The 15656-nt window shown below is 24.9% G+C and overlaps 1 protein-coding gene and 1 long non-coding RNA gene across 2 annotated transcripts; both read left to right on the top strand.

The window, feature by feature from the left end:
* The first annotated feature begins 3174 nt into the window (after positions 1–3174).
* On the top strand, positions 3175–3727 carry LOC137828937 (uncharacterized). Its single transcript, XR_011084001.1, has 2 exons — positions 3175–3307; positions 3461–3727. It is a non-coding gene; the product is annotated as an uncharacterized lncRNA (long non-coding RNA).
* An 8578-nt stretch (positions 3728–12305) lies between these two features.
* LOC137828329 (ethylene-responsive transcription factor ERF024-like) lies at positions 12306–13938 on the top strand. Its single transcript, XM_068634849.1, has 2 exons — positions 12306–12840; positions 13288–13938. Exons 1-2 carry the CDS (start codon positions 12558–12560, stop codon positions 13635–13637), a joined length of 633 nt encoding a protein of 210 aa, XP_068490950.1. The 5' UTR covers positions 12306–12557; the 3' UTR covers positions 13638–13938.
* Positions 13939–15656: the final 1718 nt, after the last annotated feature.

The following is a 15656-nucleotide window of genomic DNA, read 5'->3' as shown; positions in this document are numbered from 1 at the left end:
AAATTTCCTTTTTCTTTTTTCCTTCCCTTCAAAGAAAACCAATTTTTAAATAAATAGAAAAGGTTTTCAAAACACTTTTAAGAAAAGTACAATTCAATTGTTTGTGCGCTAACCATTGTTTATTGAAATCTTTAAATTTGTAATCCATGTTTAATTTTCTTTAATTAATATTTTACTTGATATTTACAAATTATAAAACAATCTTATATCAATTTTATTTTAAGCATGCTTGTATTTTCATTTTTAATTTATTTTAAAATTTTCTTATGCGAAAAAGAAAAACATACATATGGTGTTCCTAACTTGAATTGTAGAATCACCTAAGATATAGATTTTCATACATTATCAACAAACATAATATAGTGACATTGAATAAAAAAACAATATTTATTCCAAGCCCAGAACAGGGCCTATTCCCCATTTGATATGCAAAAATATATTAGAAAATAAGCAGGCAAGTCACAAAAAGAGATGGTTAATTCCTGCACCCCCATTTTTCAACCTGTACCTTAAGAGTGGGGTGAAATAACTAAATTTTCCTCCATTCGAATCTCTTTTATTGCACCCCACTGTCGCTATTGTTGCACATCATTACTGCAAAGAGAAGAAGAGAAGGAGAACGCTCATTCGTTCTGAAATTTTTTTGTTTCCAGAAACTGTGTTCTAGAAAGTCACTTTTAAATAAAGGTAAAATATCATTTTGAAAATTATAGGGTGCACTAATAAATTGATGGGTACAGGAAGAAAAAGTTGCATGCCTTTTAATTCACCAACCCAATTTTTTCATTCCACAAGTGCATTATCCAAGTCTTTGCATTCTGCACCCCATAAATTCCAACAGTACTCCCTTTTCATTTATTCCCACGCCTCTTTTTATATCTACCATCACATCCCTTGTTTATGGCCCTTTCAAAATTTCTTCCTCCATTCTTGAGTACATTGGTTGCACAACCATAATGTATATATGCATTTTATTTTATAATTTATTTGTAGAACTAAAAATACCTCTGAATTATATATCGAATTTAAAAAATAAGAAATAAATAAAATTATTAAATTATTTAAAATTTTAAATGAATAAAATTTTAAAGTATTTGTTATATTATTTAAATAAAAATCTGAAATAAATAAATTCTTAAATTAATCAACATTTTGATTAAATATAAATATAAATTTTTAAACTTCATATTTTTGAAAACTGAAATAAAAAATCCTAAATAAATCAAATACTAATTTATTTAATGTCCTATTTAAATACAAAAATTGAAATAAATAAAATTTCTAAATTATTTAAAATATTAAATAAACACAAATATAAAATATTTAATTTCGTATTAAAAAAATTTAAAAAAATAAAATTCTTAAATCATTTTAAATCTTAAATAAATACAAATCTAAATTATTTAATAATAACAGATATAATTCAAAAGAGCAATTTCATAATAGTTGAGTATGTTAAAATGAGGAAAATTTAACAAAACATAGCATATTATTTATTATATTAGATTATATTACATTACAGATGTTATATTTTTACATTGAATGATTTTATTAATAAGGTAATTAATAGTGTTTAATTTTTTTTATATGACTTAATCTAAAACATTTAATGCATTAATTTATTAAAATAAATACAGATCATAAATCATTTAATGTCTTATTTAAATAAACTTTTGAATAAAATAAAAATTTTATTTATTCAAAATCTTAAATAAATACAAATCTAAATTATTAAATTTCGTATTTAAAAAATTTAAAATAAATAAAATTTATAAATTATCAAAAATTATAAATAAATATTATTTTAAATTATTTAATGTCCTATTTTAGAAAAACTTTGAAATAAATAAAATTAATTATTTAATGTACTATTTAAATAAAAATTAGAAATGAAAAAAATTCCTAAATTTTTTTAAATTTTAAATAAATACAAAAAATACATGAATTTAATTTGGTATTCTAAAACTTTAAATAAATGAAATTCCAAAATTATTATATCAAATACTAAAGTATTTAATGTGCTATTTAAATAAATAAAAACTGAAAAAAATTAAAATTTCTAAATGATTCAAAATAATTCTATATAAATAGTAATACTAAATTATTACAATCTTCTCAAATCTTACAGTTTGTTTATGTGGATAGAAAGACCCAGATATACTGATTAGTAAGAAATAAGATTGAAAACGTGAAATTTGAAAATAATAAAAATGTTGGTCAAGGCTTAAACTTTTCATCCAAAACTGTAAAGAAAGTCTGAAAAAAAAATATTTTTAATAGATCGTTCTTTTGTAATATAATTTACTTTTATTAATAATTATAGACTATTACAAGAAAATCATTTGATTAGAAATTAATTTTACGGATCAAATATAATAAATTACTATAATAACCAAATTAAAAATATTTTTGAAGACATAATTTTGATTTTTAAATTAGTTTTTATTATTGTTAAATGGTTTTTAATTTTGGAAACTATTTAATAATAATATAAATTAATTTAGAAACCAAAATTATTTTTATTCTTCAAAAAATATTCTCTAATTTGCACACTATAATAACTAATTTTTTTTTTATAAAATTAGTTTGGTATTTAAATATTAAATAATAAATAATATTAATATTATATGTTAATAATATATTGAAATAAATTATTTTATCTGACATTAAAACTTAAATTAATTTATTAACATTTTAAAATTTAACTTTTTTATATATTAAAATTTATAATAATTTATTTATTTGAATTTTGTTTGCATTTTTTAAAATTAATTTAACATTAAATTCTTTTAAAAATGTATTTTTTATCAATTAAAAAAATTAAAATTTCATTTAAACTCATCATATTGACAAAAAATTTCTTTATTTTTATTCTATTCACATTAATTCAAACAATCTGACATTTTTTTTCTTTTCTTTCACCTCCACTCAAATCAACTCTTTTTTCCAAACAAAGCACAATCTCATCTCAAATCTACCAAAATTTACTCCCTCAAACCCATCTTCAAATCAAACAAATCGTAAATGTTATTTATAATCATTAATGTTATATACATAAAAATTTATTTGTTTTAAATGATATCCATATTCAAATCAAAGAAATAATTAATGTTAGATATTCCCATAAATAGTATTCTTTAGAGTGTATAAATTTGTTGCTGTTAAAAATAAAGTTCATACACAGTTTACAGATCTCTCTGTTGATATAGACGATAGAGAGAAAGTAGAAGAAAAAACTGCACAAAAATGACTCATGCAGTTAAGCTTATCTTGGCAGCCATGGTTTTTGTTCTTCTATTCACATTAGGTACGTAAAAAAATTCTCCATTAAAGCTCATCTGTTTTCAATATTTTTTGATAATATTTCTGTCTCCATTGTTAAACAACAGTTAAGATAATGATTTTTTGACACCTAAAAAATTAGAATGATTCTACAAATTTTGGATGGGTTTTTCTTCAGGTATGAGCACATCACATTGTCTGGGACCATGTGCACAATATCCAGACTGCAACGGTACTTGCAAGAAGCTTTCATATCAAATTGGACAATGCGTTCACGCTTTTCCAAACAATGACTTTTGCTGTTGTGCTAAGAGGCTTGTTAAACCTACAATCGACCAATTTAACTAATTACATTCTTCTTCTCTTTAATTATCACAGAACAATGTATTGTCACTTTTAAATAAATCAATTTATCAATGAAAATTTATGTATGTTTTCTCCACAATCCTTTCTTCTTCTTTTTCCTTCCAAATTTAATACACTGCTTTAATTAAATTTAAAATAAACTCATTTCAAAATAATTATTTATTTAAATAGGTACACTTTGTTTACTATAATCAAGTGAACAGACTAAACAAGCACGTATAACAAAAAATATATAAATTGGTTTCTTTTATTAATAATACTTTATTGTAATAAAATAAACACAAATAAGACAAGCTTAATATATACTGTTTCCGACTTTAAATATAACACGTTTATAATTAATTTATATTTGTAGAAAAAATTATCAATTTTAAAAAAAATATACATAACAAACATTTTTTCTCCATTTTTTTCTTTGTCTAAAATTTCAATTTTTATATAAAATAATAATTTTATATATATATATATATATATATCATCAATTAAAAGTTGCATAATTAACAGGTTGTTAATATATTATTACTTTAATTTAAATAATGGGATTAAAATTTATAATATTCTTTTTAACTCTCCAAAGTTTTAATTTTTAAAAGGAATAAGTTTTTCCATTCTTCAAGTATTGTAAAAAAATATTTATAGTTTTTCTGATATCAATCTGCTGAGATAATAATATATTAAGGGTAATTATGATATTTGAGGTGTTGACACTTCTTCTGAAACTTTATTTTTAATTAATTTAGTTATATATATATATTAAAAAGTATTTACGTAGTTAATGATTAAAATTGATCTTTAACTATTTTTTGACATATTGTTTCCAAATTGATGAGTCATTCTCTTATTTTTTTCCTGAATATGAATATGATTTTTTTTTCCGATATCTTATTATTATCATATTATTATTTTAATTTTATCAGTTATAGAAAATAAACCTCTAAACTAAGATTTTCAAAATGTTGTTTATATAAAATGAAATTAGACTTTCAAAAAATATAAGACATTATGGTATTTTTTTTAAATCATAATTAATGCATTAAATGTTTTAAATTAAGTCATGTAAAAATAATTAAACACTATTAATTACCTTATTAATTAAATCATTCAATGTAAAATTATAACATTGTAATGTAACATCTCTATTTTTATCCATATTAATAAAATAGAAAGCAAGAAAATTCTAATTAACATATAAACTTACGACTATCTCATAATTATATTTAAAAAAATATAATGTTCATAGGAATTTTAATATATACATAAAAGTTTTAAAAGAAACAAAATGAAACATTAAAACTAAATTCATCTCATATTCCATTTGCTCACTAAGGAACTCATTTACCTGCAATCTATCTAATCTGCTCCCGTGTATTTACATGATCATCACATATTAAAGAAAACAGCCAAAAAGCAAAGGGAAAGCTTATTGTTTTTTAGAATTCTAATAAAAAAATGATTTAAAAAAATACACATAATTCATCAAAATCTCATAATTGCACAAAGTCAGTGTCAATCACATTTATCATTCACATTATTCCTGTCAGATTTCTATTAACTCACATACTCAGACACTTGACTCTACTTTTGGAAGACTCGTGTATTGAAATTAGCATCGAGAAACTTGCACCTATCATACTACTTACTGTGAATCCACACAGTCATGGTTCTATTGTGAACTTCCTTTGACTCTCACCAACAAAATAGAGTCAGGATCGTCCCATTGTTTATTAATTTAAACAATGAGATTAAAATTTAGAATATTTGTTAAAATTGCTCTTAAATAATGAATGTATGGAGTGAAAATAGGTAAACATTTTTAACTCTCCGAAGTTTTAATATTTAAAAGTAATCAGTTCTTCTATTCTTCAATTATTGTATACATTAATAGTTGTTCTGATGTTAAGATTATTAAGATAATATCATTAAGATTAATTAATGATATATGATATATGGCTACTGTCAGTTCTAACTATCAGTTTGATCATAATTTTGTTTTAATTAGTTAACTTATACATATTAAAAAAAGTAATTATGTAATTAATGATATTTAATTGATCTTGAAATATATATTTTTCATATGGTTCCAAATTGATGAGTCATTCTTTTATTTTTTAAATATCTTTTTTTCTAATATCTTATCATTATCATATTATTATTTTAATTTTATCAGTTATAGGAATAAACCTCTAAAGTAAGATTTTCTAAATGTTATTTATATAAAATGAAATTAGACTTTAAAAAAAATTTAAAACATTATTCACAAGAAAATCATGAAATAAAAACCAATTTTAGAAACAAAAAATAATTAGTTGCTATAGTGACTAAATTAGAGACAATTTTAGGGACTAAATAAATTTTTGGTTTCTAAATTAGTTTATATTATTGTTAGATGTTTTCTAAATTGGTATCTAATTAGTAACCAAAGTTTTTGCTAATTAGATAAAACCAATAATTGGTAGTTAAAACCTTGGTAGCTAATTAGATACCAATTTAAAAACTATTTAAGAATAATAGAAACTAATTTAAATTTTATTTTATTTTTTAGTTTCTAAAATGGTTTATAATTTAGTTACTATTACAACTAATTATTTTGGTTTATAAAAAATAGTTTGTATTTGATGGTTTTCTTGTAATGATTATATTATTTTATTACTTATTAAACTAAAAAAAAAATAACCAAACAAAGTCCTTTTTCAAAAATCATAATTAACGCATTAAATGTTATAAGTTAAGTCTTATAAAATAATTAAACACTATTTATTACCTTATATATTTAGATATTACTAATATTTTTTATTCCTATTATTATTAACATTTTTTTGAAGGAGGAAATTAAATCTAAGTAATTTTTTTTTTATCATATCATATCATGATTATACTATTAACATTTTGTTCTAGGAAAAAGTTGAATACAAGTCCCATTTGTGCAAATAAAACTTTTAACCACTAACAATTATTCAATGTAAAAACATAACATATGAAATGTAATATAATATAATATAGCACAATATAGTATAATATAACATAATATAATGTAAAATATAATATAAGTGTAAAACAAAAAAGGATTAAAAGCACAATTAAGAGGATGAATGATTTTTAAATCTTTAAAAAACGTTTCTTAAATTATTGTTGACAACAGTAATTTAAAAAGAATTAACATAAAAAAGACGCATTTATAATGGTTTGATGTGTCTAACTCTAGTTAATTCAAATAATCTTAGTTGAATTTTCAATTAACAATTTTTAATTTTCAAGTTATATAAAAACTTTTATGTAACTAGAACAATAAATACAACAAATTACTCTTTAAAACATCATTCTAATTTAATTTATATTGAAAAAATCATCGAGGCAAAAGTGTTAAAAAAATGAAGCATACTTCAAATACGAGAATTAAAGTAGTGAAGTTTGTAAGATAATGAATAAAGTAACAGCATGATTTGTGGAAGACACTCTAAAATGTATGTTGAAGAAAGAAGGGTAGATTGGTCAAGAAAATTACAGCCCCCACACGCCATTAATTTACAGAGGAGAAAGGAGGTTATTGTTCAAAACGCGGATCGCGGCATAACCCTTTTACATATCTACCCGGAATACTACATCCCAGATTAAGTTAATCACTGCACAACCACACTACTCACCAATTCTATTCCAATTCCTATTCCTATTCCTATTCCAACCTTTTCCTCTCTTTATCCCATTTCTCTATCAACACCAAACACTCTCACTCATGTCAAAACCAAACCCCACATAAATAATCAAAATCTAAACTATGCATAAACCTCTTTTATATCTTAAACTTGTTTTACAACATTCATTTTCCTTCTCACATTAAAGAAAAAAACACCATTTACTACAAAATTCACTTGTAAGATAAAAGTTGTCCATATTTATATGTTTATTTATATTTTATCTTTAACTCATGTGAAATTTAGGTATTTTTAATGAATTAAATGAGTTCATACAACAATATGTTACTACGTTCTTTAGAAAATATAAACTCTTTATATTTAACGATGTTTTCAATTGTAATAGTTTTTTCTTCTTTTATCTTGGAGAGTAAAAGCCCAAAAAAACTAAACAAGGGCCTTTGCATAAAATTACTGGATCATAATGTTGAATGTACAGATAAACAGCACTGGCTATTTTTTATTAGAAGTTATGGTGAGAATGCAAGATAACATCAAATGTTATATATGTTTGGCGAATTATTTTACCAATAAAAAATAAATAAAATAAAATGATACACTTTTAAAATATGCTAATCTTTTGTAAAAAAAATTCAGATAAAAGTTTTTACAATTCAATCAATTAAAAATCCAACGTACTAAAAAAAATCAATCAGAGTTATATAAACATGATAATAACAAGATTAATAAAGACATCACACCATAATACAATTATATCATCTTCTAAATTATATGATCTTCTAAAGGAGATACGTTATTACAAAATAAGAAAAAATAACCTAACCTTTAACTATTAAAGATCATTATTTTTAATTGTAGTTAAGGATTTCAAAGTTTTCTAAACTTATAAAATATATATATTTTTAAAACCAATTAATTCTTTTTGTAAAGCGACCAATATGCATTAATTGGAGGATTGATAATATAATCTTTTTATTATCTTAATAACATATTTTTACAACTTATCTTTACTCCTTATAGCTGGATTTATAAAGCCACATACTTTTTTTGCTTAGTTTTTCTTTTCTTTTCTTTTTTATTTGCAACATGTTAAGGTACACTTATAAAAGGATAGATTTTTTATTTTTTTTATGATTTTTTCTCAGAAAACTGCTCCTTTTGGGTTTCTATTAAAGTAATGAAATTGATTTTTTTTTCTTACATTTTAAACAAGTACTTTTCCTTAATAGGAACAAAAACGATCGTAAACCTTAAAAAGCTTTAATTAGACAAGAATATAGGTAATGCTTAACTTATTTTATGTTTGATTGTCAGTTCAAATAATATAATTTCAATATTATTTTAAAAAAAGTTATTTTTCTCAAGAAAACTTTGAAGAAGGAATTTATACAAAAAAAGAAAATTTATGAGCAGTAATTTATACAAAAGTTAGTTTTTGTTATACTTTTCCTTTTCAATCTTTATGTCAGATCTTAAGATTCAAGAATTCATAATAGAAAAAGTAATCTAAACCCTGTGAATTCCAATTACAGTCCTCAACTTTCCTAATTTGGAAAGTAGGCAAAAGTTTTTTAACATTGCATCCATATTATTTGTGTAGTTTACTGTGCATGGAATATAGAATTGGATTAATTGCTTACAAGTTGATACCTATTTGCTCCCTCATATAAGATAGGTCAAGAAGCAATGATACCAATGCAATTTTTTTAAGTGCATGCACTTAACCCTAATCCCAGCCACCATTATGTGGACCTATTGAGTATGACTCCTCTGGCCAAGACAGAAGGAAAACATAATATTTTTATTTACTAGTCTTTTTATTTGTATTATAAATAAAATATAAAATATCATTTAATTATAAAATGAAGAGTACCATTGATATTATTTTTATTGATATAATGCTGGTTTAACGGAAACTAAATTGTTAGTGTAAATGTCTAGAGTTTTTCATTAGTAGCTTATATTAAGTTTTTACATCAATGCAATATTCTAGTAATATAATATATCATTCTCCAATTGTAAACTCGTAATGTTTTGTATTACTAAAAGAAAAATTGATATTTTTTTTATCGAAAAATCATTAATATTTAAAATCTGTTTGGAATACAATTTCTTTTACAAAAATTTTACGATAAAAAATTTCAAAATATATGAAAAATTTCTCACTAATAAGACTCTTTTGAAGTTTTTTATGGACCAGTTTGGAGAATTTTTTTGAGAATTTAAGTCACACGACTATTTAATCGTCTTTTTGAATTCAAACAAAGAGGACGGTAATGGTAAAAGTCGTCATTTTACACCTCCTTATAAGATGTATATATAATATATGCATTATTATTAATTTATATTATGTTAGTTGTTGGGTTAGAATAGAAGTTTATGAAGAGGTAACGGTGGTGGTGAAGAGCGGCGACAACGGCAACGAAGACGACAATGGCGAAGAACCAAATGGAGGAACAACAAAAATCCAAAGAACAACATGCAAGACAATGAAACAGTAGGAATGGTGATGATCCAACAATGTGAGAAAATAAACAAATAAGAGAAAAAAAAACAAAAACTAATGGTGAAAAGGAAGCAGATATTCGAAAGAAACTTACACAATGACTCGAGATGAAGAAGAGGAAAAAGAAGTGCTAGAAGACAAGAAAATATGAGAGCGTAACTGACGCACTATAAATTAGGATAATAAAAAACTCTAAAAAAGCAATTATGAGGTAAAGTTGCCTTTTTACAATATTTTATAGTGTCAAAAATAGTCTTTTTATACTAGTGATACTTTTTAAATTCAAATAACATCCACAACATTTAAATTTTTTTTAACATAATATCCAATAAATTTAATCACAGTTAATGAATATAATGTCTAATAGTCATAAAAAATTCAATTTAAACTATTTTAACAAAAAGTTAAAGACTAATACAACTATCATATTATACAGATAAGATTATAATCGAGCAACTTAACTTCTATATTGTTGTAGATGATCAGATCACATATTCAGATAACTACATATTTTAAAATTATCACTAAAAATATTATTAAATAAAAAATAATTTTAAAAATAAAAAAATTAATTATTATTAACTAAATTATAAATTATTTTATAAATTAAAAAAGTATTAATATTTAAAGTATCTTATATTATTAATAAACAATTTTAAATTAATTTTTAAATTGATATATTTAATTAACTACTAAAATTTTAGCTATTAGAATTAAACTAACATTATTTCTATATTATCAAACTAAAAAATACTGTGAATGATGCATTATATATATATATATATATATATATTATTGTTTAAACCTTGTTTCGTAAAAGGTAGACAAAGTGATTGACAAATTGTGTTGTTTTGATTTGTGATATTGTTTTAATTCATACCATGGTTCTATAGTTTTTTTCAATCCTTTTATAAGCTTTTGACATGTTGTGATAGAGAGAGACACCCCCACCTTTTGTGAATGGCATATATTAGGGTCGTTTTTTTATGAAATGTGCTGCAAATGGTTTTAAAATTTTTGTTCTGTTCTATTATGTATGACAATGAAATGTATTTATTTTGATGATGTGGTAAATTTCTTGTCTGTCACCCTTGTATTACTTATGATGTTGTGTATATGGATCTCTTCTCAGCTCTCGTCAAGGTTTCCATACATAGTATTTTGTTGGTTGGTCATGCATACGACTAAGCGGTGTAGAAAAAAAAAAGAAATGATAGAATGACAACTTTGCTCCACTATACAACCATTTATCTATACTTAAAATTTCAAATTTTACATTAAATGATAAAAATACTCCTTTTTATATCATTAATAAAAGGTTGTATAATGGAGCAAGATGTCACCATAAAAAAAAATTATTAAGTCTCACTTTAAACCTAGAAAAGTGATCATTTGACTTCAAAAAAATCATTCAATAATCTAATTTAATAATATAAAATATGTAATAGCATTTTAAGTTAAAAAAATTAAAATATTAGAAATCCTCCAACTTATGTAAAAAATCTAAAAGTTAAAAAACGAAAAACAGAGTAAAAAATGCCCAAAATCCTGTGTGACCCCTCTCTGACTAGCTAGTACTGACTTGTCACCTTAGTTAATCTTCCGCCACACATATATGTATTAAAATAATAACTTATATTATTATTTTTATATTCACTCATTTTTCTATCGTGTATAGCTTTTAAAATACTTTAATTTTATCTTTTCTCTTATAATGTTTGGTTTAAGGGCTTTTTTTACGTCGGTCAGAAAAAAAAGCTGATAACAACAAGAAAACTTAATTGATTTTTCATAACACGTTCTCACACTATACTCTAAATACGTATTCATTTTTTTTACTTTTTTTTATTATATTACTCTTTTGATCTATCAGTTTCTTTTTTTTTCTCTTCCTTATTTCTATATTTTTCAAGCGTGATACTAAGCAGGCTATATTGCTCCCCCATTTCTTTCATTGGGAACATCAATTGGAACTAAAAGATATTTACAAAAGAAGAACTCACTACTTTTTAGTTGAAGCTTGAAAGAGGGTTTATTCTAACTCTCGCACGATCCATTGAACGTATCCACTCGTTTCTTCAAAGATAGTTAACAACTCAATTAAATTCCTCCTATCGCTTTCAACCACAAAATTCCGTGTCTATTGCTGCGAAAACACAAAAAGAAAAAGAAAAACTTGCTTAGTGTAAAACTAGTAATGATGCCAAATCAAATCGCACATAAGCCTAGAATCAAAGATTTTAGACAAACTTAAACTATACACGATAATTTGTGAAGAAGCTAATAATTTGCTGTTGATTTACATGTTGCTGACGAAACGAAACTAGCATCGATGGGAGAGAGTCCTACGTCATTAATAATCCTATGTGCTATCTCCAACACATGTCACTCACCATTGTATAAATAAGAAGAAATATCCATGTTTTATGTTCTGGAAAATCTTTGTTGGAAATAATTGAAAAGGGAAAACAGGGTTTTAGTGATGTTATACGATATTCACAAAGTGCACTATCATGTGGACAAAATTTGACGTTGGATAAGTTACGCGAATTGAATTCAGTTTTTTTTTTTCCCTTTTTACTTTCTTTTTTGATTTTTTATTTGTAACGGAACACGCTCTCCGACCCAGATATCAATCGTTGGCAAAGCCAAGCTGGATTACACCCCAACCATTCACAGGCCGCAATTCAGAAACAACTGGTTTGCACTTTCCGCTACTTCTTCTCCAACCTTCGTTAAACTCACCTCCATAAATGGCTTCACTCAATTGCCATCAACTTTCACTCGCAACACACACCTTCACACACCACATAGACAATACCACCACTACCACCGCCATGTATTCTAATAATGCAACCGGCAGCAGCAGAGCCTCTTCCGGAACCGGCCGCTACCGCGGTGTCCGCCGTAGGAGCAACGGGAAATGGGTGTCTGAGATTCGTGAGCCCAAAAAGCCTAACAGGATTTGGTTAGGCACATTCCCTACACCTGAAATGGCCGCAGTGGCTTATGACGTGGCAGCTTATGCTCTCAAGGGTAAGAATATCATCAAAGGAAAAATGTTTTTTTCTTTAACATTTTTTCATATTTAATTTTAGTATCTGTATATTCAGATTAAATACTTTTCAAATTTTAAAACGTACCTATATTTTAATTTTTTAAAAATATTAAATATTAAGTTGATGTGGAAAAAAAAGTCTAAATCAATCATTTGAATGTATAAGAAATAAAACTAAGTTTGACAACAAATATTTTGGTTCATTTCATTATTGTCTATACTATATCAATGTTTTCATGTGATACACCTTTTAGAAATATTATTATACATCTTCTAACAAAACATGATCTCAACTAAAAAATGAAACTTAATTAGATTTATAATAATCATAATGTAGTTTATAATTTTTATTTTGTTTTCCTTAATGTCAATGTATTTACATACATATTGTATCTAATACACGTATATATCATATCTGATACTAGGTAAGGACGCTGAGCTCAATTTCCCTGACTCCGCTTCTTCCCTTCCTGTCCCCGCTTCACTCTCGGCGCGTGACATTCAGATGGCGGCAGCCGCTGCGGCGGGGGCTGCTGGAGCTGCGAAGGATGCTATGCAGACGCCAACAGGGAATTATAACTCTTCAGGGTTACAAGAGAACCAAGCAGGGATGAGTAACCAGTTCGTGGACGAGGATTTGATCTTTGACATGCCGAATGTTCTTGTCAATATGGCTCAAGGAATGCTGCTTAGTCCTCCTCCTTTTGACATTGGTTTGGAACCCAATAGCCCAGAAAACATCGAACATGAAACAAGCCTGTGGAATTTCCCTTAACATATTCTAATTAAACCCTTTTATTAAATTCAGCACTAGTATATATACAAGTTAAAGCTCTATATTAATGCTTGAAATGCTAAAAAAGAGTGAAAAAGAGAGCAGAAAAGGTATCCTGTTATGAATTATATGGGCGAACTCTCACATCAAATCTTTTGCTTGGCCATGACGAAATTAATGTGATTTGTGTAAGAGCAGTGCTCTTGTTTTCCTTGTCTTTTGGTTCTATTTTTATCTTCATATATGTATAGGTACAACTAGCACTGTCTACGTTAACGTAGAAGGGGTTTGCTAGCTCCTAGGTTGTTTTTATGTTTTTCTTTTCCTTTATATATATGTGTGTGACTTGTGATGTGCAGAACAATCTTTTTGGCCATATACTGGTGCTGGTTTATGAACTTATAACTTTGTAGGCGTGTTTATCGAAACTCTTAAACCCCGAAATCTTGGAACCAAATGCTGTTTAGTTTATAACTCGTTTAAATTAATAGATTCAGGTGTTGCCCTAGTATTCTATAATAACTTTGATTCCATTCTGAGGTTCTTCACCGTGATCAGACTTGGTTTAATTATAAATGAGGGGAATAATAGAAAGAAAAACATTTTATGTCATTTGAGCAAGTGGCAAAGTTTATTATTACTACGTTGAATGTTGGGGTGTTTGGTTTCCTAATCATGTTCCAACCTACCTTTCCCTTGATATCACAAGAATGAAGGGTCAACTAACTTCTGTGTTCAGTGGTATATGGGGATATATAGGGATGAAGTTTGTGCTCCACCTTACCCCTTGTTAAAGTGTCATTCTCAATAAGTTTTGGTATTTACACAAGGATCCCAATAATATATAAATTCTTTAAATTAAATTATAATATATAAATAAGAACAAATATTATTTTATAATTTTATTTTATGAATATATAAGTTAGACTTAAATTTAATTATTAATATAATATTACAATATATTTAAAAATAAATAAATTTATCGTAATTATCTGTCACATGTATGAAATATTTATATCTCAACATTGAAATTAAACTCAATTCCTAATAGTAAAAAACGCATACCGATTGTGAATCTTAAAAGCACAACCACGGGATATGGTTGAATTTCTCTTCTTACAACATGTAAAAATTGAACGAATATTAATTACACTTCTGAGTTGTGGTGAGAATTATGGAAAAAGATTTGCAATTTCAGCTTTTACAAAGTTTAGAGAGGAAAATGTTATTAAAAAACATAATTTTACAATTATAATATAATCACACCATGCAAATTCAAAATTGTTTGATTTTTTTGAGTAAGATTCATATATCATCATAAAATTGTAAAAATTGTAATAAAATACATGATTCTGAATATATCAACACTAATTCATAAATAATATTTTTTAACTATACTTCAACTTCTTTTAATGGAATCCTAATTTCCCATGACTTAAAAATTCTTTATGAATAAGTATAGTTTACCTATGTATCGTTTTTGTTAATATATGAGTTTTGGTCTAGTCATCTATATTTTTGTATTTTCTATTTTTTTTAATAATATATTTTTTTCATACGATAACAAATTATTGTTGTTACTTAAGGTGTCATCAAATATGTCAAGTTAAATAATAATTTTTAACACAATTCTTATTATTGGACTATAGGCCTGCGCATGCTTTTGGAGCTAATCCTGAAAATGAATGTTTGTTACAAGACAACATATAGGTATCATATGAAAGATTATCTTCTGTTTCAATAAATCTTTCTGTATATGAAGAGAGGGAATAAAAATAATAATAATTGAGTTTCTCTACGTTGAAAATAACTTGTAGATTTTATATTTTAAGAAGTTAGACGAAAAAGTTTTATTAATATTATATATATATAAATAAATAAAAGCTCATTTAACATGTGAAACTTCAATTTATTTTATTTTTATATACTTTTTTTCCTACATATTTATATTATATATAATATAATTATTTTTTGGTACATACTATATTTTTCAAAATTAAAGAAATGGTGATTAATTTG

Source organism: Phaseolus vulgaris, chromosome 7, assembly GCF_000499845.2.
Source record: "Phaseolus vulgaris cultivar G19833 chromosome 7, P. vulgaris v2.0, whole genome shotgun sequence".
Classification (NCBI taxonomy): Eukaryota; Viridiplantae; Streptophyta; class Magnoliopsida; order Fabales; family Fabaceae; genus Phaseolus; species Phaseolus vulgaris.
The sequence above is the reverse complement of the archived record's forward strand: the minus strand, read 5'-3'. Positions and strand labels throughout refer to the sequence as shown.